Genomic DNA, 27,659 nt, shown 5'->3' on the forward strand with positions numbered 1-27,659 from the left:
TGAATAAACAGATTTTTCTAAAGTTTATTCCCTGTTGTGAGACTCTTTTCTACCGAAACCTTTTAATCATGAATATTGAGTTCAGCAAGTCTAAAACTGCCTTTTTAAATTCATGTTGGCTGTGAAGTATTGTAATAGAAAATTGTCCCTTGGTTATTAACGACAAAGCCACTAGTCAACATATTCTCTTTTAGAGACAGAGCAGGGAAAAACACTGAGGGGAACATTTAAAAGGCAGTTTCCAGAAAGCTAAGCTTAAATATTTAGACGAACTCACGGAAAGACATTAAAGAATTTGTGTGGGCCTATGAAAACAGAACGTCTATCCATTATCTCTGCAGGTATGAATTTCAAGGGTACTTACCTGCAGTTGCCCAAAAGGAATTTAGACCATAACTATCACAGGCTTAATTGAAAAGAACTACCTTTTTCCTACTCTGGCTTACTTTGTGGCAGCAATTCAAGCTGATTTTGTACGCTTGTGGTATTAAGTCTGGGCTAAAATCCCTTAGTGGGCTCTGAGCCGGTCCCCCCCTCCTTTTAAAAAAGCACAGTAGTTTATAGGGGTCTTTTATCCTGTTGTTGTTGTTGCCTGAAAGGCCACTAAGCTGCTACAGAGGGCTTCTTACAGACAAAGCACACATGGAATGAAATGAGATGTATTAGCCAAATCGCTGCAGATGCTTTATTTCCTAGCTTCTTCCTCAAGGATCTTAAGGTCCTATTTTCCATGTTTTCTTCTTAGTTGTATCATAAGCAGATATTCAATATTTTAAACTTGATAATATTCCCATATGCTAATATTTTTTTATTTTGGTATTATTTATGAGTGTGCTCAGAGACAAAATATTCATTTATCTATACGTGTATGTGCATTTCTTAGATTATATACTGTATTTCAGGGAAATGCTTAACAAAAGCAAAGTAAAAAGCAGTAACCACAATGGTCTCATAATAAATACAGTTTTTTAAAGTAGCCATTTTAAGCTTTTGCTTCTGAAGACCTAACAAAAATCAAATCAAAGTTCCACTTTATAAGTCATCTCGCCTTGTTGCTCTTTGTCTATTTTGCCAATTCTTGGTGGGAAACACCATCAGTGAGATTTTAAAAAACACAAGGTGGTTTTCTGCTGAGCCTATGACTTTGATACAGATCACAAGTTCTAGTAATTTAATGCCACCACTTGACACATCACAGGGAAGCTCTTGGGTAGCAGAAGGATGGGCGGCTTTAGATTCCCGACCTGCACTCAGGTTGTGCCTTTTTGACTTATCAGCATTGTGCTCATCGTCTAGTCACCTTTGTGGAGATCTCTAATTTCCTCCTGTCAAGTGAAGCTAATAAAACAATTTCAAAGTTTTTAGAGAGATTCTAGTGTCTCACATGTGTAATACTTAGGAGCATGCATTCATGTGCTATATTTCAATAAATTTTACATATAAAATAAACTTATCTTTTTTAAAAGATTATTTATTTGAAAGGCATAGATACAGAGAGAGAAGGAAGGAGGGAGAGGGAGAGGAAGAGGGAGACAGAGAGAGAGAGATCTTCCATCTGCGGGTTCACCCCCCAAATGGCTGCAACAGCTGGGTTTGGGCCAGGCCGAAGCCAGGAGCCAGGAGCTTCTGATGGTCTCCCCCATGGGTGCAGGGGCCCAAGAACTTGGGCCATCTTTCACTGGTGCATTAGCAGGGAGCTGGATCGAAAGTGGAACAGCCAGGACTTGAACCGATGCCGATATGGGATGCCAACACTGCATGTGGAGGCTTAACCCTCTATGCCACAGTGCCAGCCCCTAAATTTATCTTTTAATTAAAAATTTTCATGAATTTTTGAGGTTTATTCTTATTAAAAATACACTATGGATAGAGTTGGGATCTGATGTTGTTTTGGAAAGGATTCATAAAAAAGGAGTGATTAGAATTATGCTTTAAAATGCATATTTAGGCTTTTCAGTGAGAGGATTAGAATTTTTCATGCCAGGAGATTGGAGATAAGGATCAAATAACAGAAGTATGTAGCAGAATCTGCTTGAATTGTGTATGGAATGACATAAGTATAGAAATTATCAACAGAAGCTGAAGAGAGCAGAGGTAACTCCATGGAGATGCTTCAAATGGCCACTTACATTGTTAACTGCTGTCTAATAAGCAACAGAAATAACTTCAGTTATAATGGAGAAAAAGGGAAGAATTTTTAAATTTGAGAGGCAGAGAAAGAGAAACAGAGAAAGAGAAAGGGAGAGAGGGAGAGAGAGAGAATGCTGCCATCTGCTCCTTCACTCCTTAGATGCCAGAAACAGCTGGGGCCAAGCAAGGCTGATGCTTGGAGCTCAGAACTTAATATGGGTCTCAAAGTGGGTGCCAGGGATCCAATTTCATAACCCATTACCACTACCCATTATGCTGCAGCTCATTAACAGAAAGATAAATCAAGAGTCGAGCCAGAAATCCAACCTAGGCACTCTGATGTCTGATGATGACAATCCCAAGCATTTTCTTGACTGCTAAGCCAAATGCCCACCAGAAAAGATAATTTATATTACAAGCAAAAACTACATAGGATGGAATTTCCATGCTTTAAATACTTAAAAAAAATCTCATATGAGAGTACTTCAAAAGCTCATGAAAAATTGGATTTTTTTTTGTTTCTTAGTAGTGTACTCTTTGGCTATAGATTTTTAAAAATATTACTAATTTATTTTAATTTTATTTGAAAGACATAGAGCTATCCTCTACCTAGTTGTTCACTCCCCAAATGTCTGCAACAGTCATGTCTGGGTCAAGCCAAAGCCTGACGCTTGGAACTCAATCTGGAAATCCCATATAGGTGATAGAAACCCAAGTACTTGAGCAATCATCTGCTGTCTCCCAGCGTGCACATTAGCAGGAAGCTGGATTGGAAAAGGAGGAGTTGGGATTTGAACCTGGTATTCAGATATGGGATGTGGGCATACAAAACAGTATCTTAACTGCCATGCCAAATGCCCACCCCACAAAAATGGGATTAAATGGTGTTTATTTTTGGTGTAAACATGTTTGGAATCGATGCATGTTATTATCAGAAAGGACAGAAAAAGAGAGAGAGAGAGGAGAGAGAGAGGGAGAGAGAAAGAGTCGGGGACCTGCCTGGTTGTGGTCTAGGATATTTAGGACCTATGTAGGTAAAAATGACTAATGGAGTGATTGACAATAAAGACACTGGAAGTTCAGTGTCCTGGATTAGGCAGAAGCAGGTGAGCTCAGCTCTTGGTGGAGAAAAAACTCATGTGTTTTCTCAGATTTAGGAACGGTTGTAAGGAGACAAAAGAATAATGGCCACATGGGGAATTTTTGCAGGCCTAGTGGGGAGACATCCAAGAAACTTACGTTTGATAGCTTTTCTGTTTTAGAGAAACTTAGAAAGGGTTGAAACATACCTTGTGGTGAGTATGAGACATCATGGACGTAAGAAGGAAAGGATTGTTGAGTAGAAGACGGCATCTAGCTGGGTGGGGTGAGCATACATTTGCAGCTGAATTTAGTGACTTTCTCCGGCAAAGTGCAACCACCCAGAATAGAAGTGGTGAAATTGAATCTGAGCCACATCAGGCAAAGAGGGTGCAAATCCATGCATAAAGGAAATGCAAGCAAGAAAGGAAACCAAAGGTGCTAGTGAGGGCACTGCCTTTACTAATCCTGGGGACAGATAATGACTAGCAAGGGTCAAGGTCTGACAAAAATTTAGGTTCCTGTAGAGGGAAGCTCACCAATAAGGATGAAGGAATATTTTTCCAGGATGCAGACATGAGAATGAAAAGGAAGAAAGGAGGAATTTATAGCAGGTTGAGAACTGATGATTGGACAAGCCTCCTTCCACTGTAGTGATGGAGATCCAAGTATATCTTTCATGATGAAGGGAATCAAGGGGGCAGATGAAGTGAGTGCTGATGAGGTGGGTAAGAGCTGAAAAATGGAGAAATTGTAAAGCTTGAATCAGAAAATTAAAAATTATATACATCCAGATATCTTTAGTACTTTTGATAAACATAGAGAAGCATTCAGAATATGATGAAATAACTAAGCCAACCACACCTTAAATATGCTAGGTTCACTTTGTGTCATGATATTTGGATGGATTAGAGTCATCAGCCTTTATTTTGATCTCCTCTGTTAAAATTGCTTTCAATTATCTATGACATGCCTTTTAGATGAAATTGGGGGGAGCATTCATTACAAGGATAGGTGAGCTAGTTAAATATGACCACGGTATGTCTTCTCATCTGACATCGATATACTTACAGTGCATGCCACATTTAAATGCAGCAGTTTTAATTAGAGTTGTTGGAACCTAAGTGCATGCATGTTTGGGAAATAAAAAACCACAAAATATGCATGCATTAATCACTCAGTAGAGAGTGTCCACCTTGTACTTCTTGCTTACATAAACTTTATACCATTTTGCAGCCTCCAGAAAGGGGAAATCACAGAATTCTAGAGCCTAAATTAATCATCTTTTTAGAACAGAAATAGTTTCAGGGAAGGGCATGTCCAATGACTAACATTTTTATTACTGATACTTGGAAAGGTTGAGACCACATTCAGTAGACTGAGCTCATCAAACATGCTTTATTCCTGTGTGCATTGTGGTGTACGTTTGGTCAATATGGATCCCCAAGGAAGTCTTTTTTCAAAGAGGCATGAGTATTTTTGTTAAATTCTACAGCTCTCTGTAATTTATCTTCTAGATTTCAGCTGAAAGGTTGCTGCCTCAGGGAGGAACTTCCTGGCCTTCTAAATAGTGTTCCGTTCTCTTGGAGTGCATTCCCACGGCAGCCTCCCCTACTTTTCTTGTTTGAACGTCTATCATACTTTATTAAAATTCATCTTCTGTGTATGACTTGTGTGCTGGACAGTAGACACCATGAAGGCAAAGACAATGTCTGTCCAGTTCCTTTCTTCTCCCCGACGACTAAGAACATAGAGTGGTTGCTCGATGAATGTTTGTTGAAAGAATCTGTTTCAACTATCATGGTGAAGTGGAAAGTACACTTGCAATTGAGAGAAAAGGTTTTCCTTTAAATGCCTGTTTGGCTCTGAGCAAGTTGGCTCCAGCATCCAAGTTATGGAATTAAAATAGGTGGTTGATGATAGTGTTCTTAGCTTTAGGACTCTGCACAATTCCATATTTCTGGGATTGGTTTACATATCAATAATAGCAATAAACTATTTAAAACTAGCAAATCTGCAGATGAATGGTGAATGGAAAAAAAACACTGCAAAGGAGTTTGGTTGGCCATTATTATATTGCAATGATTTTACTAGACAAGTTTCCAAGGAGAGAAGCTGCTGAATAGGGGCCACAGGAAAATATACAGTTTTCTTTTAGATCCATGGGTTCCACATCCATGGATACAGTCAACCTTAGTTTGAAAATATTTGAAAAAAAATTGTATCTGTACTGAAGAGGTACAGTTTTTTCTTTCTATTCCCCAAATAACACAAAATTATTGCAAAATTATTTATATAACATTTAAATTGCATTAGGAATTACAAGTAATCTAGAGATAAATTGGATTCTAAGGGAGGGTGTGCATAAGTTTCATGGAAATGCTACACCATTTATAAATAGGACTTGAGTATCTATAGGTTTTGGTATCCACGGGTTAGGTGGGCCTCCAGAAACTGATTTCTCACAGATATGGGGGAATGACTGCTCACACGACTATATGCCATTTGACAATTCTCGATGGGCAGAGTTGAAAAAGGGATTGCTTGGGAGAGGCAATAGGAATGAGAGGTTTAGAGCCAACCTAAGTGCTGTCGCGCATTCAGTGTCATCCACTGATGATGGTGGATGGCTGTGTGCCCAGGTGCTTCCCTCTGTAACATCACTCTTGGGACTTCCTTTAACACCAGCTTCATTAGTTACAAAGGCAGCAATCCATAACCAATTTTCATTTTGTGTCAGGATTGCTCATGTATAAACTAGGCTCCTTTGTTAAAAACATTTGCAATTAATCCCATCAACAGACAAAAAAGGCAGATTTTTACACTGCCTGCTCCAGTCAACCCTGCTGGCTCTGAGGCCTGGCCACCATCTATTACATACTAAAAAATGATTTGAAATGCCTGCTTTGGCCCTAACCTAATTTTCAAGTGGTAATAGGCATGGGTTCCCAGAAGCACTCTATGCCTCTTGATAGTAACATCCTAATTTCCTTTCCTGGTAAATGTTTTAAATAAGATTTTAGCACCAAAGGAAATTAACCTTTAAATTAATAGTAATTATAAAATGCCATCACTGATTTTTGTCTCCAGCCTAATTACTTTCTATTATTTAAACAAACTGCACCTCCTGTGAGCTTTGTTTCTCTTTCATTCCCTGCCACATAATGGCAATGGATCACAGAGGAGGCCTCCCCCAGCATCTGCTGTTGGAACAGCCCCTAAATGTCACCTAGGGTACCAATGAAGCATTTGTCCTAAGCTTCCAATTATGAGGTGCTAGTTCAGTGGCTATGGGTCAAGCTTCCCCTCTTAGATGTTTCCAGTCTGCAGATGTAGTGGCTGTCCTTAGATAATTTTTCTTGGTCCTCCTCCTTTCAAGGAGGACATCACTAAGCCAGCCTTCGGCTTACGGCAGGTTCCATTTCCCAAACTGAAACCCAGCTGGATGGAATGGTAAGATCATTTGCCTAAAGATTAACATTGAGTGTTGTCTTGTGTCTCTTGTCTGGAGAACTTTTAGAGACAGTTTGATTTCTTGAGCCAGTTCTTTATCATGTTGTTAGTTGTTCTTCAGAGATGTGACAAAGGCATTCCAGCAACTTCATTTTGTGAGCATGTATATTCACATCCTGGTGCTAAAAACAACCTATTTTCTCCCATTTCACTGCTTTCTTTCTCATATTATTGTCTATGTGAGTATAGAGAGGGATTGTGGAATGAATCTCACGACACACCCATTATAGATGGAAGAAGAAACATAATTGAAACAATAGATTTTTCCCAATCATTTCTGTAAACGTTGCCACTTTTTCTGTTTCTTTCATATGTTCTGGTTTTCTTTTCTATTGAAGGTGATTAAAACAACTTGAATGTTCTCCATCAACTGGATGACTTCAGTTTAATCTGCCAGAAATGGTTTCTGCATAAAATACCTCTCTTATTAACCCCAGTGAAAGGTCCTCCTTTGGTTATCTGAATATTGTCACCTCTGCATTGATTATTTTAGAAACAAAGCCTTGATTGTTTTAAATCAACAGAGGATAGAGAGTGAATTAATTTCTTTCCTCTCACATTTTGACTTGCAAACATTAGATTTACTTAAAGATAAAACATTGTGTATGTAGGCATAAAAATCAATAAAGTAAAATAGAGGAGGTAGAAAAATAAAAGGGAGAAAACAAGAAGTGATTATTGAAAAATCAGACATCTCTGACTTGAATATCAAAAAATGGATAGCTCATATGTTTTCTCTTAAGTGAACACAAGAGGGAGCAGTTTAACAGTAGGTGAAAGTGAACATCACTGTGAGAGTGCTGTCACTCAGAGGAACTTGTCAGTGACAGGCAGGAGGCATATGTATGTGTAGGTATCTATCTCAGCTGTTGATCACTTATTCAGTCTTTGTTTTTGTATGTGGGAGCACAAGACTTCCCCTTTCCTTCCATTAGTTTAGAAAATGACAAAAATCATTTTATTCTAATCAGTTATTCATTGATTTAGAATAAACTGAAGTCTAAAGAGGTATCACATTTCCCGAGAAGTTTTTATAAAGCTCAAAGAATATTTTTGGAAAGCTTATTGATCAATTCATGGACTTCCCAAATACTTACCAAGTTCTTTCTGAGTTTTGGAATATGTTAGATGCTGAAGATACAAAAGGGAACAGACAGCTGTGGATCCTGATGGGATCCTTTAATAGTCTTTTCTCCTATCATCAGCCTGTACTGAATTTTATATCAGAAGCTTATGGATGAGCTCAATCTCTAGAAAAGTCATTTAATTTTTACAGATCTATAAAATTAAGGTGTTGAAATAGACCAGTAGGTAGCAGTTTTCTACCATTCAAACCTTCAAATCCACAGTTCAAAAGAAATCTTATACAGAATAAAATAATATATACAATTAGATACATGCAGACCATCTGCGCTTTGTGGCAGGGTGGGGAGGTGGAAAAAGCACAAGGTGACATCTCCTGTGTTACTCTGGCTCCATTACTGTTCAGCAAAAGCACAGTTTGAGATTAGTTGCTTTCGAAGTCTAGGCCTGTAGGCTTTAATAATGTGTGATCTTGTTTAGAGATGAGGGGGAAATGGTTAATTTTGGTTTTGTAGGAAGCTGGCAGATATGGGAAACATTATTTTACTCAGTTATTTTAAAATTCCTAAGGTAAAATAAAGGGATCATGAAAATATACTAACACTCTTTGATTGCTTGTGTATGACACTTGCTAAGCAAATAGACACATCCTTTTCACAATTCAACTTGGCACCCAAAAGCTTGGCACCTTTCTGCTGCCCTTTAGGTTGTATTTAAAGAGTGATTTGTAAATAATGGGGAAGCAGGCTCAGGTTACCAAACAGAATGTATAGCATTATCCTAAAAAACAGACAATAATGATGGAGGGATAGGGATAGATATGGAATAGGAAGAAAGGCTAGAAAGAAGGAAGAAACCAGGGGTGGGATAGATGGAGACAGGAGGAAGTAGGGAAAAGGGAAAACCAGGAGATGTTAGTTGAGAATCAGAACTGAGAATTACAAAGTAATTTTAATTTTCTTTTTGTTTGTCTCTGTTTTCTATACTTTCTTCAGTAAACCTACATTCCTTTATAAACAGGAAGAAGCATTTTTTAAGAGGAGACTATTCCTTCTTGTCCTTACATATATCCTCTCCATAGGTGAGGCTGTGTGATTGTGCTCAGAGAACTTCATTCAAACTCAATAATCTTGACAAACTAGAGAAATGAGTAAAACGCAGAGTGGAGTTCAATGCATAGAAGAACAGGCCAGCAGGCTTATGTGAAAAAAATCAAACAAAAATAATACAAAATTAATAGCCTCAGAGAAGTGAATTTTTCTTTTCAAATGTGAGATTCTATCAGTCAGTTGTGCCTTTTATGCCAAGTCTAGTCAATTTTGGAGAGCTCAGGATAGACTTTTGTGCATTTGTCCTTGGCTGGTGGGTATGTGCATGTGTCTAACTCCAAGTTTAAATGTGGAGAATTCATTTCTCAATATTGCTTTCAAAAGGAGTCTCTTAGGATGTTACTGTTTAAATGACATTCCACAGCTTTCTCCAGCTGATTTCAGTATTTAATAATATTCTCAAAAGCATTGAATCTCTTTTAGGAAGATTGTGACTACATTTGTTCCTTGATATTCATGGGAGATTGGTTCCAGGACCACCCATTGCATATCAAAATCCACAGATGCTCAAGTCCTTTATGTGAAATGACAATTGTATTTGCACTTAACCTATGCAAGTCCTCCTATATAATTTAAATTATCTCTAGATAACTTATAATACCTGGAACAATGTAAATGCCATAAAAATTTGTAATATGGTTTTGTTTAGGGAGTAATGACAGGAAAAAATGTTGTACATGTTCAGTACAGATACAATGCTTTCTTTTTCCCAAATATTTTTGGTTAGCTGAGTCTGTGGATGCAGAACCTGTAGTATAGAGGGATAACTATACTTAGAAAAATGGACCCATTTGTCAGAAAACAGGCATTTAATATTAGTTTTGTTATTAAGGAAGAGATTTATAAGTAAACACCATAAAAATTTTAAAAGTCACATAATAATTTTCTTGGATTAGTGGTATTTTCTGTAGTTGCATGGCCTATGTTTAATGGTCACATCTAACAGGGCTAATGAAGCACAGAGGTAAATTCTGAGTTCTGTCACTCTGTATGGATGTTGGACTATTGTACAGAAACATTGAGAATTAAGTGAGAGACAAGAGTTACATATCTAATAAGAGGCTCACCAGACCAGGAAACTGAACATTTTCTTTCTTTCACAGAATAATGTAAAAGAGAAAAAGTAGAGGGGAATAGAAAAGACTGGGGCCAGGAGGGAAGCACAGCATGGCTGGTGACAGGTGATTCCGTGAGGAGCAGAGCACTTCCACAAAGAGCACAGCAGGGGCCACTCCCCTGGAGGAAGCCTTTTCTCCTAAGGCATATGGCTGCCTTTTTAGCAACAAATATACAACAAATATCTGCCCCACTCAGATAAGGCTCAAGGGTCATGGCACACCGTCCAGAGCTCCCAGATTTCCTTCTGGTGAGGAACTGCCCCTCTGAAGGCAGATCAGTCCATACCAAGAGACGCTGGTGGGGGACTCCTGCCTGAGGCAGTGAGTTTGGAGCTGAGTCAGCCAGTACCAAAGCCCAAAAGCCCCTTACCCATCAGCGTTTGATAGTTCAGTGAACCTGGGATAGCCCCATTCTGAGCCCCAGAGATATTTTCTGGTGTATGGGAATCTGTGTGTGTGTGTGTGTGTGTGTGTGTGTGTATACGAGGACATTTAAGTTTCTGAAAAATGGAATAAAAAATAAATTTATTTTCATAAAAATGTTTTGAAATCCATCCAAATATAGTTTTTTCGTAATACACATTTTCCACAAACTATTTGAAGGTCCCTTGTATTTGGATGTGGTGTGGTATAGACTGAATTGTCTCCCCATATCTATATGTTTGTTGAGAACCTAATCCCCAATGTCACTGCATTTGGAGATACAGCATTTATTTATTTATTTGCTTTAAAATATACTTAATTTATTTGAAATGCAGAAGACAGAGAGAAAGAAAGAGAGAAGAGAGAAAGAGAGGGAAAGATCTTCCATCTGCTGGTTTACTCCTCAAGCACCCATAACAGTCAAGGCTGAGCCAGGCTGAAGCCAGGAGCCATGAACTCAATCCAAGTCCCCCATGTGAGTGTCAGGGACTCAAGAACTTGAATGATTACTCTTGCCTCCCAGGGTCTGCATTAGCTGGAATCTGGAGTCAGGATCCAAGAGCTGGAGCCAGGAATTAAACCTAGGAATTCTGGTCTCTCAATCAGTGACTTAACCCTCTCTGCCAAACATCTGCTAACCACAGAGAGAGCATTTAAAGAAGTAATGAAGGTTAAAAGAGGTCAAAAGGATATGACCAACAGGACTGGAGTCCTTATAACAAGAGGAAGAGGTGCACAGAAAAAAATGTGTGCAGACACAGCAAGAAGGTGCCACCTACAAGTCAAGGAAAGAAGCCTCAGGATAAACCACACCTGCCAACACCTTGACCTTGGACATCCAGCCTCCAGGACTGTGTGAAAATAAGTTACTGCTCCGTAGTGTGTTGTGAAGGCAGCTTTACTGCATAATACTCAGACATGGGAAAGAGCAACTACGTGCTCCTGTTGAGAGCTTTGTCACCTTGTGTTAGGCACAGCAGATGGCAGTGGTGCTCTGTGAGTTTGCACAAAGCTGTGGCTCGGGCTGAGCTAACTAAAGGGTCAGAGAAGAAAAACGTCAAGGTTTAAGTGTTTTCATTGGGAAAAACACTTTGCATGAAAGTGTCTGCTATGATCTGAATGTTTGTGTCTCTCTAAAATTCGTATGTTGAAACCTAATTGCTCATGTGATAGTGTTGAAAATGATGACAAAGGCATAAAAAAACAGGCCTTTAGGAGAGGATTAGGTCAGGAAGCAGAGCCCTTGTGGATGGGATTAGTACCTTCATAGAGGAGGACCCAGACAGCTGTCTTGCCCCTTCTACCATGCAAACACAGAGCGAGAAGATGCCATCTATCAGCCAGAAAAGGAGCTCTTACCACACACTTTACCTGGTTTTGGACTTTCCAGCCCACAGAACTTTGAGAAATAAGTTTCTGTTGTTCCTCAGTCACCATTTATGGTAGTTTGTTACAGCAGCCTATGTGGACTAAAATGGTGTCTATTTAAATATTAATCAAACTGGACTCTAGAAAAGTAAATCAAGGCATTAAATATGCATGCTGTCTAACTTTCTATTTCAGTGATGACATTGCTGTTTCATGGAGTCCATGTTTGGGTTTTGATCATGGAGCCTGACCAGTTTCCAAAGCTCCCTGGAGGTTTTGGCCTCTTTTCTCTGAAGTTCCCAGAGAGCACGTGCTGTGAGGCTGGATTGTCAGAAGGGAGAACCTAACTGGTTAGCATCACATTCAAGAATACTTTATTTGTCCAGTCCCCACATGTTGTTCCTATCTCCGCAGTCCTTTCTCAGGGCCAGTTATACAGCTACAACTATCCTCTGGCACTCAGGAGGCTCCTAGGAATGGAAACTTAACTAATTTGGCAATCAGGTGATTATCACATCCTGCCCCCACCATACCCCTATCAGAATGCTTCCTTGAAAATCCTAGCAGGTAAAAATATACGTTCATATAGAGATACCTCTGGTGCTGTGTATGCATCAACCTCTCCCATACATCAAGTCTTGCTCACTGCAAGCACTTTTATTTTTACCAAGACTTTTAAAAGATTAACATAATTAGAAATTTCAAACCTTTATTCCAGAAAATCGGAAATCAGATCTTTAGGCAGTGTTTGCAGGTAAACACTCAGGCAAATGACCAAAGTTAGTCAAAAGCCTTGTACCCAATGAATTCTCATAGTTGTCTGTCTTGGTGTGAAGGATCACAAGTAAATAAATCTAATTGAAAGTCATCATAGGCCATTGGACAGTGAAGCAGCCCACATGTGACTCTCCCACAAACTGTGGTCCAGTGAACAAATAAGGTAAATGTTAATTTACTTAAATATAAAGATGAAAAATAGTTCATATCTTTTCCATTGAGCAATAGATCTTTCCCACCGGGTGATAGGCCTGAAATTAGAAAAATTGGTTAGGAGAAGTCTGTTTTGTGCTTTGGATTAGTGAAGGCAGATAAGAGGTAGTATGCACATATTTTGGAGTCTTTTGGAAAACATTTATTAGGTGCTTAAGAGAGAAACTTAATCTTCCAAAAGGTATTGATGGCTTTGGGTTCTCCTAGATTTATGTGACTTTGGCCAAAATTTGCTATAGGGAAGAATTCTCCAACATGAATTGCTTGGAACTCCAACTCTGGAATATGAAGATTTGCTTTGGGGGAAAAAGTCTTCTGGTTTCAAATATTTAGGAGCTTTGAATTATCCAGACTTTTAATTTCTATAAATCAGTGACTTCAACATCTACAAAATGGCTACTTGCTGTCCCCTAGTAAACACTGATTCACCCCTAAAAAATCTTGAGACTTTAGACAGGACTAAGCCAGTGAAGATGAATTTCTTGGGGACACCACTTTCAAATTCAGCCAGTTCTCAATCTGCCACCCTGGCCTCACCTATTCATAACAAAGATTCTGCTCTCCCCCTCTGCTTCATGATTGACCCTGGTGCTCTCCCTGTGTCCCTGCAAGACATGCTGTGTTCTCCCTTGGGATCTGGGAGTGTAACAAAACTGTGGAATGCTTTCTGATTCTTTTCTTTGATCTGGTCTGCTTTACTGTATCTTGTCCATGATAATACAGTTAAAACAAAACTGTGCATTAGAAATAATTGTAGATCCTTCTTTATTGCAGTACTCTCAGAGATGTTAGTAGGACAATGTGCATTCTAAACTTTCAGCATCACACATACCTGGCTTTGGAATGCTTTCTTGAGCAGTGTATCTTGTGGAACTAGCACTTCTGGAATCCTCTTTGAGAGGGACTATCTATCCTAGGAATAAACTGATTATCTGCTTTGGAGACCTGGTCCTTCAGTGAGGATTGTCTGAAGATAGAAATGCAATGGTATTGTGAAATGAAATCAAATGTTATCATCTAGGGAAAACTAAACTTTCTCATGAAAATTAACCTGTGGACTTTCCCTTCATCCACAATTTGGTACACAGACACTGACCATTAATATCTGAATGAACTTGCATAATCTGTGGAACTCATAGTCTTGAAATCCACTTTCCTTTTACCATTGATAATCTTGGACTAACTATTTTGTGCATAAGACACAGGTGCTTGCTAGGTACTATCTTTGGCATTAGGCACCTCAAAGTAAACCTGTTCAGGTTGAACTAATTATCATATCCACATTCTGCTTCCCACCAGCTGCATTTCCATTTACACTTTCACTCACATCAGACATCCTGGAACCCATCCATAGTCCATATGACAGGTCATGGTATGTCAAGTACTCATCCTTCCATTTCCAATACGGTCTTAGTCCATACTCTCACGGTCTCCTATCATAATCATTTTCATGATGTCCTTGCTGGTCACTTCCTAATCTTTTCCCCTCCCAAGTCTTTCCTTGAAACACAAGTGTGAGTTTTCTAAAGTACATTACTGATTATGTTACTCAGTATTTACAAACTACGTGCCTATTGATTTGTTACTGTACAATACAAAATGAAGCCCAAACTCCTTAATCTGTCATCACCCATTTTTATACCACCTTATCCATGCTTGCTTTTCCAATCTTCTCCGGGTGTCCACTTCTAGTACAGAATACAATTCAGTCACATTAATGTGGCTTCTCTGCCAAATTAACATGACAGGCTCTGATGTGTTTTCACCTTTTGCCTGAGATTACTTTTCTTCTTCACCAGCTACCAAATACATACTTTTTCATTTCTGAAGGCCAAGGTTAAGAATGTCCTTCTCTAAAAAACCTTTCCTGATTCCTTTCTTCTCCCACCCCTAAATACTGTACAGATTTTATTATGCAGGTTGAATATCTCTTATCTCAAATGCGTGGGACCAATACTATTTAGAACTTCAGATTTCAGAATTTTGCATATACAGAATAAGTTACATTGAGGGTGGGTCTCAGATCTAAACATGCAATTCACTTACATTTCAGATAATTTTATGCAATATTTTTAGGGCAATTGTGTTTTGACCGTGATCCATCACATTGAGTCTGGCATGGAATTTTCCACTTGTGGTGTCATGTAAATGTTTAGAAAGTTTTTTGTAATGTTTTTGGATTCAATCCTGTTAATTTCTTCTCTGGTTTTAATTATTTCTCTTCTCCTACTAGATTTGGGTTTGGTTTGCTGCAGTTTTTCTAGGTCCTTGAGGTGCGCTGAAAGCTCATTTATTTGGTACCTTTCCAATTTCTTGATATAGGCACCTATTGCTATAAATTTGCCTCTCAATACTGCTTTTGCTGTATCCCATAAGTTTTGATATGTTGTGTTGTTGTCTTCATTTACTTCCAGAAAGTTTTTGATTTCTCTTTTGATTTCTTGAATGACCCAGTGTTCATTCAGGAGCATGTTGTTCAGTCTCCATGTGTTTGCATACTTTCTGGGGTTTCCTGAGTTGCTAATTTCCAGCTTCATCCCGCTGTGGTCTGAGAAGCTGCATGGTATGATTCTAATTCTTTTAAATTTGCTGAGACTTGCTTTATGGCCTAGTATGTGATCAATCCTAGAGAAGGTTCCATGCGCTGCTGAGAAGAATGTGAAGTCTGTAGATGTAGGGTTGAAAGTTCTGTAGATATCTGTTAGATCCATTTGGGCAATAGTGTCAATTAAATCTGCTGTTTCCCTGTTGATCTTCTGTCCGGATGATCTGTCTATTTCTGAGAGTGGAGTATTGAAGTCCCCCAGTACTATTGTATTGGAATCTAAATCTCCCTTTAAGTCCCTTAACATATCTTTTAAATAGACCGGTGCCCTGTAATTAGGTGCATATACATTTATAATAGTTACATCTTCCTGTTGAATTGAACCCTTAATCATTATATAGTGTCCCTCTTTGTCTCTCTTAACAGTTTTTGTATTAAAGTTTATTTTGTCTGATATTAATATGGCTACACCTGCTTTTTTTTGGTTTCTGTTGGCATGGAATATCTTTTTCCAACCTTTCACTTTCAGTCTGCATGCCTCTTTGTTAGAGAGATGTGTTTCTTGTAGGCAACAAATAGTTGGGTTGTGTTCTGTGAGCCAGTCAGCTAAACGGTGTCTTTTAACTGAAGAATTCAGACCATTAATGTTCAATGTGACAATTGATACGTAGTGACTTTGCCCTGCCATTTTCCCGGAAATATTTTCTAGTATATGCTTTGAGCTTCCCATGCTCTTTTACTGGTAGGTGTTCTTCCTTTCCCTTCTTTCATATTGATGGCCGTGTTTCTGTGTTTCTGAGTGTAGCACATCTTTAAGTATCTTTTGCAGGGCCGGACGAGTGGCCACAAAGTCTTTCAATTTCTGTTTGCTATGAAAGGTCTTTATTTCACCTTCATTCACAAATGAGAGCTTGGCAGGATATAATATTCTGGGCTGGCAATTTTTCTCTCTTAGCACCTGTGCTATGTCTCGCCATTCCCTCCTAGCTTGTAGGGTTTCTGATGAGAAGTCAGCTGTGAGTCTGATTGGAGATCCTCTGAGAGTAATCTGACGTTTCTCTCTTGCACATTTTAGGATCTTTTCTTTATGTTTCACTGTGGTAAGTTTAATTACCACGTGTCGTGGTGAGGATCTCTTTTGGTCATGTTTATTGGGGGTTCTATGAGCTTCCTGTACTAGGATATCTCTGTCCTTCTCCAAACCTGGAAAGTTCTCTGCTAGTATCTCACTAAAAAGGCCTTCCAATCCTTTCTCTCTCTCCATGCCTTCAGGAACTCCTAGAACTCGAATGTTGGTTTTTTTAATAGTATCCTGTAGATTCCCAACAATATTTTTCAGGTTTCTAATTTCCTCTTCTTTTCTTTGGTTTGACTGTATGTTTTCCTGTGCTCTATCTTCTAAGTCCGATATTCTCTCTTCTGCTTCACCCATTCTGTTTTTAAGGCTTTCTAATGTGTTTGTCATTTGATCTATTGAGCTCTTCATTTCATTTTGATTTCTCTTGACTATTACACTTTCCTGTTCTACTAGTTTCTGAGTTTCATTTTGACTCTTCCTTAAAATTTCATTTTCACGAGAAAGATTTTCAATCTTGTCCATTAAGGATTTCTGTAGTTCAAGGATTTGCTTTTGAAAACTTCTAAATGTTCTTATCATAAATTTTTTGAAATCCGTATCTTGCATTTCTTCTATCTCATCATCTTCATACTCTTGGCTTGGGGTGTTTTGCTTATTTGGAGGCATCATAGTGTCATCGTTGATCTTGCTCCCTCTATTTCTGTGTTTGTTACTCGGCATAGTTAATTCTTCTTGCGTCACTGTGCGCTTTTTTTTTTCTTTTTTTTTTTTTTATACTGTGTCCGTGTTAAGTGGACTGCCTGCTGTTGGAGGAGCCTTGGAGGCTTGAGATGGGTGGGGCCTGAGAGCTCTGCCTGGTTCTTCCAGGTTAAGGGTGTGCAAAGGTGACACCCTCAGGTTATGCGTGGTAAATCTCTCTCTTTTTATTTATTTATTTATTTTATTTATTCAGGGGGTAAGTAACACTGCAGGGCAGGGCTGTGCAGAATTGATGGTATTTAGCTTCCAGTCTTTGGCTCCTCTGGACTCCCACTGGGTTGCCTAGGCTACTGAATTGTAGTGACTCAGTTCCTTAACTCTCCCCCACTAATATGTAAATCCAAAGAGGAGGCCTGCTCTTTGTCTCTTGGGAATTCTTCAAGTCTTGCAGGCTTGTAACCTTTGCAAGGTTAGGGGGAAGAGAAACCCCGAAGCTTTTTTTTTTTCCTTCTTTCCGGTAGTGAGTTTGCTGCACTTTCCGGCCCCCCTCTAGATTCTGACCCCCGTTTCCCCACCAATGTCTCGGGTTATTGAGCTCACCTCCCCTTCCAGCGCTGATGTGTGGACTCGGAGCCCTGAGCGTCTCAAGTCTCCCCGCTGTTTTCTGTGTGGCGTGCACTCTCCTTGGAGCACTGTCGCGCAGACCCTGGGGCTTCTGCGGCTGGGTCCCGCGACTTTGCTTCCGTGCGGTGGGCGACCTTGTTCTCCCAGTAGGTCGTCCGATTCACGCCTGCTCCATTCAGAAGGGTTTCCCCTGCAATTTTTGTTTGGTTCTATTTTCTGCGGCTACCGTAACTCCCCTTTTATTAAACTAAATTTTCCCGGACTATCGGTGCGCGCCCTCACTATTCCGCCATCTTGGCTCCGCCCCCGAAAGGTCTTCTAAATGTTTAGAAAGTTTAAGAATTTGGCAAATTTTGGGATTTGTATTTTCAGGTAAGGGATGCTCTACCCTTATCTGAAACATCGATTAGTTCACATACTAATGGCAAGTTCTGAAAGGCAAAAGATCATGTTATTGCTCATCTTTATATCTCCAAAACCTGACATTCCACTTGATATACTGAAAGTGTTTTGCAAATTCCCATTTAGTGAAGGGCTCACCATTTCCTTTTTAACAAAATAAGGTAAATTACATATTGTATATTCCTGCTTTTACATCATAGATGAATGGATGAAGCAATGCTTCTTTTAATCACTTGATACTACCTCTTTGTATTACTATGATAAGAAATGAAGAAGAAACATATATTTCTTCTTTTGATTTTCCTCCTCAAAACATTGTATAAAAGAGTAATGGGGTCTCATCTTCTTTTTCCTCCCACTGTTTCCAAAATCTAAGCTTTGTGAATATTTTTAGAAAACAAGAAAAAGGATTCCTAACTTTGATTCTTTCCTCAGACTAAGTACAGCTTCAAGGGAAATTATACATGACAGTACCAGAGCCTAGAGGTTCCTTCCCCATCCTATTTCAGATGCTTAGAGGCAAAGAAGGAATGAAAGCTTCTACCTGCCATGTTTGTGGGAGCAAAAGACAATGGAGCCACATTGAGGCTGGGGAAAGATGCCGCTGTCTGAACTTGGAGTCAGCCCACAGGACTGAGTGCTGAAGCTCTGACATAGAACTCTAGTGCTACTCTTTGTATCAAATTGCAGGAACAAAAAGGACAATTGAACATTTGGTTTTTCAGAGACAAATTTCTTGAATTGAACTGAAGTCAGTTCTTACAGGAATTTTAGGAACTATTACAAATTATTGATTTTTAAAATTTGTGGTCCTGGAAGAAACTCAATAGTCACGAATATCTAATAAAGAGGAAATAGTTTATAAAGAGGAAACAGTCATGTTAGCTACATCAAAAATCACTTCCATCTGCACTTTCCCTCTATATTCTCCCCTAGAATTGTTATAAGAGGAATCTTTTCAAATTATCTTTCAATGACAAGAAAGAATTATGCTTTCAATAGGTCCTTCTCCCATTCCTTCAATATGTTAGGTACTTTAAGGAAAAACACCATAGCCCAATGGCTACCAAAGGCTTTTTCCACATTATAATGATGTGATGTGATGAGGAATATTGTCTGATGAGTAGGAAGGTTAGCAGCAGGTGGTAAAGAGGAAGCTTTGAACTTGAAAGAAACAGAATAGAGCTTTAATACTCACAGCTGTCCTCTTCTTCAGTTATACATTTCACAACATAACAGGCGTAGATGAATCCTGCCAGCTGAAACAAAAAGAAATGCTTTAGACATCAGGCAAAGGAAACAGAACCAGACATCATTAGGAGAGTGACTTTGTGAAGACAGGCAGTTTGTGACCAAATTCAGGGCTCCAGAATGATCCATAAGACTGGATCTTAACTCCAGTGTGGATTCTTGATGCAAATGACGCCAGTTTGTCTCATAAGTACATTGCTCTGTGTTTCTCTGATTGGTGATTATGTGTAATTTTTTTCATTGTCAGGCAGTCTGAAACAAATTATGTCAAGTTCAGAAAAAGAAAAAAATTACAACCGTTCATTAAAGGTTTTAACATTTGCATTTGTGCCAATCAATTGCTATCTTGCTTTTCATTAGCTCAGAGCCCATGATTCTAAAATTGGACTCTCAATCATCAGAAAAATGCTCTAAGTGAGAAAGATGAAGATTCCATGGTGTGCTGTATGGACTCTCTAAGAAAACTCATTTACAGACTTGTAACCAGGGCCAAGGCATAGTGGATATAACAAAGACAACCTGTCACAGAGGAGTGATGAGGTGGATACCTGTAAGTAGTATCATCACAATGCATTGAATTCAGGATTGCACACACCACGTCATTCTTTCTGAAGTATACTACATATAGATCCCTATGGTCAATGGAGTCTCTGCCCACTGAAATTTGTGCCTGTTAAAGAGCACAGCAAAGCCATTTGATACCTGTGCCTTCAGATTGAGTGCTTTTGTATAGTGTATGTTTAGGCAAAATTATAAACTCTAGTTGAAGGAAGCAAATCAACATACTTTCCTAATGAGTGGGAATTTTTTTTTTTTTTTTGCAAAAACAACTCAGTTTAAGCAGAATCCTTAAAGCTATGTCTTCAGAATAATGATGGGGATTATTACTGATGACATTTCAGACAGGCATTAATCTGGCTGAGTATGGAGCCCACATATTCATATCTGGTGTGGGGAAGGGAACATTAGCAAAGGCTGCAGTTTTTAATCAGGCAGTAACACACAGCGGGAAAGGCATGGCCATGGTCAGCCTAATGAAGTTGTTTTTCATTAGGTGATAGATGATGGAGGTGAGGGGAACATTTTAAGTCAGAGGCTATACCAATACGTATTTAATAGGAGCAGAACTATTTGGAAACAGGGAGAACCCCAGGTGAAAGAAATGTTAGAAAATCTCTATTTGGATTTGAGGGAGAAAGCGTATTCTGGCAGGTTTCAGCCGTCTTCTAAAGAGAACTGGCATGGGAAAAGAGAGTGTTTTGGCTGGCGCCGCGGCTCACTAGGCTAATCCTCCGCCTTACGGCACCGGCACACCAGGTTCTAGTCCCGGTCGGGGCGCCGGATTCTGTCCCAGTTGCCCCTCTTCCAGGCCAGCTCTCTGCTGTGGCCAGGGAGTGCAGTGGAGGATGGCCCAAGTATTTGGGCCCTGCACCCCATGGGAGACCAGGATAAGTACCTGGCTCCTGCCATCGGATCAGCACGGTGCGGCGGCCATTGGAGGGTGAACCAAAGGCAAAAGGAAGACCTTTCCCTCTGTCTCTCTCTCTCACTGTCCACTCTGCCTGTCTAAAAAAAATAAAAAGACAGTGCTTTTACAGGGAGGACAGAAGAGGAAGCAGTAGTGGCCACATGTGAGGAATAACAGTTGGGGAAAATCATGTTCTTTGGTTTTCGTTTTTTGATCCCTGATGGGAGGGAATGGGTACCTCTTTCCCTCCTAGCCACATGTATGGTACCTGAACCAGAAGAGATGACAGAGGACTAAGTAAGAATGACACTGATGATATATTAGAAGAGTTAGTTGTCTTTAAATAAATTTTTAAGAACTAAACTAGCATATTTCTCCTTGGGTTATTTGTTGCTATTGGCAATAAAATAGTGATAATAAGAACTAATTCTTTGAATCATCAGGATCATTGTTTTTCTTTGCATTTCAAAATCTATTTATGAGAGGGGGGGGGGGAGAGAAAGGGAAAGAGAAAGAGAACTTCCATCTGCTGGGCCAATCCCCTAAAATACCGGAATTGGCTGGATGGGGTAGCTGGGATGGGTTAAGCTGAAACCAGGAGTCAGAATACAATTCAGCCCTCCCATATGGGTGGTAGGATCTCAAATCCTTGAGCCATCACTTGCTGTCTGTCAGGATCTGCATTAATGGGAAGCTGGAGTCCAGAGCTGGGTATGAAATCCGGGTACTTCAATGTGCAACCTGGGCATCACAACTGATGTCCAACTGATCTCCTAACCAGTATGCCAAATGCTTGCCCCTGGGATCATTGTTTTTATGGGATGTAGTTTTAGAATAGAGAGTTCTAGTTAAAAACCTGTGTCTTCTTTTTGCCTTGAGAAAGACTTTGTTTTTGTATTTATTTATTCAAAGAGAATATATTTCATTATTTCATATATACAATTTTAAGCACATAATTATACTTCCCAGCCACCCTCCCTCCTCCTCTGTTCCATTCCTTTTTTTCTTTTAATCTTTGTGGTAACATATTTTCAATTTACTTTATAATCCCAGTCTTAATCCTCCATTAAATAAAGAATTCAACAAGTAGAAAGTAGAAAGACCACTAATCTGTAGGAGTATGGACAAGGGCTATAAACAATAATTAAATTTCAAGATGTCAGTTTCACTGATGTGCATTGCTTTTTTCTGGTACTGTATATATTAGCTACCACAAATCTGAGAAAACACATGCTGTGTGTCTTTTTGGGTTTGGAATATTTCTCTAAGCATAATGGTCTCCAGATGTCCATCAACTGATGACTGGATAAAGAGGAAAAAAATAAAATGTGGTATACATATAATGTGGAATACTACTCAGCCATAAAAAGAATGAAACTCTATCTTTAGCAATGATTTTGATTTCACCAAACAAAAGATTTTCATAAAACTTCTTAATTTTTTTCTAATCCATCACATCTATGAGAATGCCCTCTTCACTGAACGACCCAGTCTCATGGTCACCTTGTCACTGGTACTTGGATCTGGCTGTGGCTGGGTAAGAAACTGGGTTTGGTTAAGAATCCTGGGTACTGCTCGTAGTTCTACTCCTTCCTCTTCAGTAAATCCTTGCTGTACATGGCTAAATGTTACTGATGTATCACTAGTTTATCAATCTTTTTTTTTAAATTTAAATACTTGTTACTTTCCTAATCACAAACTTTTCTTTTGACTCTTACACACCACTGCATTATTCAGAAGTGAAAATCTTGCTAATAGGCATTAATAAATTCTGAAATTCAGGCAAACAAGTTTGAATTTCTCATTAAAGTGTCACTGATTCTAGTTTATTAAGTATACTGACCAAGAATGCAACAAAGGCATGGTATTCAGCTCACCAGTGATCTTTAATCCTCTTCAACTGCATTCTTTAACTCTCAGGGGAGTTCCTTTGATATAAAAGTAAATCTTGCTGCATTTCATTACAAAAGCTTGCTGATTAAGAGAACTTTAGCTTTTAAATTGATCACCTCTAAATACAAATGGAAATTTGTTTCCCCCAAATTAATCAAGATTCACAAACTCTGCTGTCTTCCAATTTCCCTATAACATATATCTTTCTAAATTCAACTTCTTGATAGCAATTTATAAAATTTACCTGCAGGAAAGGGGTTTCCAATTACTTCTAAAAATTCTGAGAACTTCCTATAATGTACAGCTCTGCTAATTGCTATCCGGGTTACAAAGATGAATAAAACCAGAGTTTCTAAACCTTGGCCCCACTGGCATTTTAGATTAGGTAATTATTTGTTGTGAAGGCTGTGTTGCATTGTAGGATGATTAATCACTAACATCTTACAATTGAGACAATCAAAAACATCTTCAGACATTGTCTTCTGTCCCTTAACATTGCCCCTGGTTAGGGTTCCTGGTTTAGATACAGTCCTAGCCTTAAAGAATTTGTAATTTTATAGTAATACAAAAGATACAGACATAATTTGCAGCAGATTTAGGTTATATTGTCAGGAGGAAGGAAGAAAACTGTGTGTCTATAAAGTGACAAAGAGTAAACTGTTGCTTTCATGTGTAAATTCATTAATCTTTACCACCACCCTGGGAAGAATAAATATTATATATATTTTCACAGATAAGAGGAAAACATGGGACTTACTCTTCCAGAGTGAGATTATCAAGAGGGAAAGTAAGGATTGAGTTTAGATAACAGCCAGCAACTGCACCTGATGGGAATGTTGGGACCTTGTACAATGGTAAAGGAAATCAGAGCTAAGAAAGCAGATTTGGGCCAGAATCAGTGGGCTTCAAGTGTGTATCAAATTGAATATCTTACTGGGTCATTTTTTACAGTGTGTTCAAGGAATACCCCTTGCAAGAATATGATTTTTTTTTCATAGAATGCAAATCCTTCCCAATGAGAAACTCAGCTTCCTTTCTAGCCTTTTTTCTAATCACTTTTCTATAAGAATTGATGCTAGCAGTCTTGCTGATTAAATCAGGCAAATGTACTCCTCTCTTCACTCATTTCTCCATTCTGACACCTTATCCTTCCCTTACCCGTTCAGTCTCATACCTTGAAGAATCCCTAGTTATTTTTATTGCTTCCCTCCTGAGAACTGGCAGTCCATTTCTAATGTAGGTTGTAGGTTGACACTTTTCCTAATATGGACCTCAACAAATGGGAGGGCTATACGAAGAACAAAGAGGAGAGGTGGACAGGACATCTTCCAAATAATGTACTTCCAAATAATGAGCTGGAAAGATGTGTTCAGGGAGGAGGAAATGGCCCCAGGTCTGAAGAGTGTGGGTCACATTACAGAGAGTCACGGTCACATGGCGAAGAGTGACTCATGTTATTATGGAAAATCTGAGTGCCAACAATTGAAATAAAATGGTTTTATTTTGTTCCTTATTTAAAGATGGCTAGAAAAATAATGAAAGATATGTGTGGCACAAAACTGCACAATTATCCATGTGTGGAAAAAACCCAAAATATTCCAGGTGTTTTAGCCTTTGGCTTTTTTTTTTTTTTTTTTTTTTTTGATAGGCAGAGTGGACAGTGAGAGAGAGAGAGACAGAGAGAAAGGTCTTCTTTTGCTGTTGGTTCACCCTCCAATGGCTGCTGCGGCCGGCGCATCCCGCTGATACGATGGCAGGAGCCAGGTGCTTCTCCTGGTCTCTGGGCCCAAGCACTTGGGCCATCCTCCACTGCATTCCCGGGCCATAGCAGAGAGCTGGCCTGGAAGAGGGGCAACCGGGACAGAATCTGGTGCCCCGACCGGGACTAGAACCCAGGGTGCTGGCTCCGCAGGCGGAGGATTAGCCTGTTGAACCACGGTGCTGGTGCCTTTGGCTTTTAACGCAGAGCTAAGTCTTAAGTTATTCAACTTTTCCCCTTCATATATATAGAATATGTTTTGTTCTCTTCTAATTCACCTGGTGAGGAATTACCTGCCATCTTGATATCATTACTGACGGAAAGGAAATGATGTGTTCTCTGTAACTAAATCAGTTTAAAACTCTTTTTTGTATTCACAAACCACATTGTGAATATATGTCCCAGAAATGCTCTCAGAAGCTAAGAGATAAAAGGAAATTGAAGTCTTTTTGTAACGTGTCTAAAAAGATTTAATTGTAATCTAAAAAGTAGCAACCTTGGTATTTAAATTATTATATTTCAAACTTTTGTTTCTAGGGAGTTGGAATAGTACAACTGAAAACCCTGGACCCTAAATGTATGATGCTGTGTACTGAATAGGACTTGGCTCTCCAACTCACGGAGATGTTTAAATTGTGGAGTCTTATGTCAATAGTTGATGAATTGAGGCTGGAGTCTTGACCTAATTATGGCTTCTGAGAGGAGGGTCAGGTGAAAGTCTTTAGGTCACTGAGGGATTAACCTTAGAAAGTAGTTCTCAGAGGCGGATTAGTGGCCTAGCTTCTCTCTGCTTCGTGGCTCAACATGTGCTTGTTCCTCCACACCTGCTCCACCAATGCCATCATCCATTAGACGATAGCCTAAGGGACCACTTGATCCTTAACTATGACCCTCCAAATTGTATGTCAAAACAAACCCTTCCCTTCCCCAGAAGCTCCTCTCAGGTATTTAGTTGAAGCATTGAAAAGCTGACTGCTAAAGAAAACTGGTACCTACAGTGAGGTCATTGCTAATAACTACACCCAAAGATATGAGGGAACCTTTAGAAGTGATTCACCAGAAACTGTTGGAAGATTTTGCACCAGCAGGCCATAGAAAGCTTAGAATGCTGTAAGGTGAGCATTACGTGAGTTTCTGAAGAGGGCTCAGAAGACTAGAATGCTGGGAGGAATGCATCCAGGTTACATGGTGGCAAATAACATGCCTTTTTGAAAATTTTTATTTAAGCTATACAAGTTTCATTTATTTCATATACAGAAATTTAGGAATATAGTGACACTTCCCCCTTACCTTCCCTTCTGCCCAGGCTACAACCTTTCCTCCTCCTCCCTTTCCTATTCTTTCTCTTAATTTTTACCTAGATCTATTTTGAGGTTACTTTATACTAATAAGATTAACCCTACACTAATTAAAATAGTTCAACAAATAGTATGAAGGTAAAAAAAAAATAAAATAAAACACTGTTCCTCTATGGAAGAGACAAGGGTGGTAACAATCATTGAATCTCAAAGTGTCTATTTCATTCCAAATCATTATATTTCAGGCACTCTATTAGTTACTTTGGATCAGGGAAAACATAGGATATCTGTTTTTTTGGGACTGGTTTATTCCACTAAGTATATATTGCATGTCCATCTTGTTACAAAAGACAGGATTCTTTTTTTTTTTAACAGGTGAGTGGTATTCCATGGTGTATATATATATATATACATATATATATACCATAATTTCTTTATCCAGTCAATAGTTGATGGGCATCTGGGTTGATTCTACCTTAGCTATTGTGAATTGTGTTGCAATGAACATGGGGGTACAAACAACTCTTTCAGATGTTGATTTCTTTTGGTTTTGGTAAATTCCTAGGAGTAGGATGGCTAGATCATATGGTAGGTATATATTCAGATTTCTGAGGTATCTCCACACTGTCTTCCACAGTGGCTGCACCAGTCTACATTCCCCCCAACAGTGGACCAGGGTACCTTTTTCCTCACATCCTCGCCAGCATATGTCATTTGTCAATTTCTGTATGTGAGCCATTCTAACTGGAGTGAGGTGAAACTTCATTGTAGTTTTGATTTTTCATTTCCCTGAGGGCTAGTTATCCTGAGCATTTTCTTTTGTTTTTATTTATTTGAAAAGCAGAGTTATAGAGAAACAGAGAGAGGTCTTCTACTCACTGATTCACTCCCCAAATGGCTAGAGGTGGGCCAGGCTGAAGCAAAGATCCAGGAGCCTCTTCTGGGTCTCCCAATTGGGTATGGAGGCCAGAACACTTGGGCTAGATGCTACTGCTTTCCTAGGTGCATTAGCAGGGAGATAGATTGGAAGTGGAACAGCTGGGACTTGAATAAGCACCATATGGGATGCTGGCACTATAGGCCACCCACTGTACACAACACTGGCTCCCTGAAACTGGCTTTTAAATATCTATGTCCTGAGACCCCTTTGGAGGCTGAACTTAAAGATGATGCACTAGTTTGTTTGATGGAGGAGATTTCAAGGTAGCAAAGTGTTCAGGCTATGATGTGTTATTGGCCACTGTTGTTGAGTTTTATAGAGAAAATGAGGTCCAAAAGTGAGCAAAGAAGAAATGTCGGGAAAATTTGCAGCCTGGCCAGGGACGGAAGAAAGAGAAAGCTTGCTGAGGAAAGGAAAGTGAAGTGGGGAAATCATTTACTGATGAGATTAAAAGGAAGCAATGTGTCAATGGGCAAGATTGCAAGAAAGACCCTGAGGGCAGAAATCATACAGAAAGGCCCTTTCATCACAGTCCTATCAGAGGACAGTAGAACAGATTTGTTCCAAGGATTTTACAGCAGGAAGGAGCCCTGGAGTGCCACAGTCAACCAGGACCAGCCCTGGATTGTGGCTTGCCCTTGTTCTTGCCAGACTTTGGCATTGTCCCCAAGTTGCCAGTTTTGCAAGCTTACAGAATGCACGAATTACTGGATCATGGCAGCTTCCATAAAGATTTCAAAGGAAAACTTGGGAGGCCAGGCACAGTTCTACTATGAGGCTGGCGTTCCTGAAAGAATACTAGGTAGTGAAACTATGAGAGTAAAACTGCAGAGGATACCCTAGAAAAAGGGAGATGCCAGCAACATGAGACACTTGCCATGAAAAACT

The 27,659-nt window shown here is 39.3% G+C and overlaps 1 protein-coding gene across 6 annotated transcripts in view; it reads right to left on the reverse strand.

Annotated features, from left to right (window-relative positions):
- The window catches only part of NKAIN2 (sodium/potassium transporting ATPase interacting 2), a 1,172,348-nt gene that overhangs the window by 13,209 nt on the left and 1,131,480 nt on the right, over positions 1-27,659 (reverse strand). For all 6 annotated transcript variants that reach the window (XR_011388540.1, XR_011388542.1, XR_011388541.1 and 3 more), the window contains one exon: positions 19,361-19,421. Coding sequence is in view for 2 of the 6 variants with exons in the window: in XM_070073641.1 (XP_069929742.1) it covers positions 19,361-19,421 (61 nt within the window). In the remaining 4 variants the exon portion in view is untranslated. The remainder of the gene's footprint in view (positions 1-19,360; positions 19,422-27,659) is intronic.

Source organism: Oryctolagus cuniculus, chromosome 5 (genome assembly GCF_964237555.1).
Source record: "Oryctolagus cuniculus chromosome 5, mOryCun1.1, whole genome shotgun sequence".
Lineage (NCBI taxonomy): Eukaryota > Metazoa > Chordata > Mammalia > Lagomorpha > Leporidae > Oryctolagus > Oryctolagus cuniculus.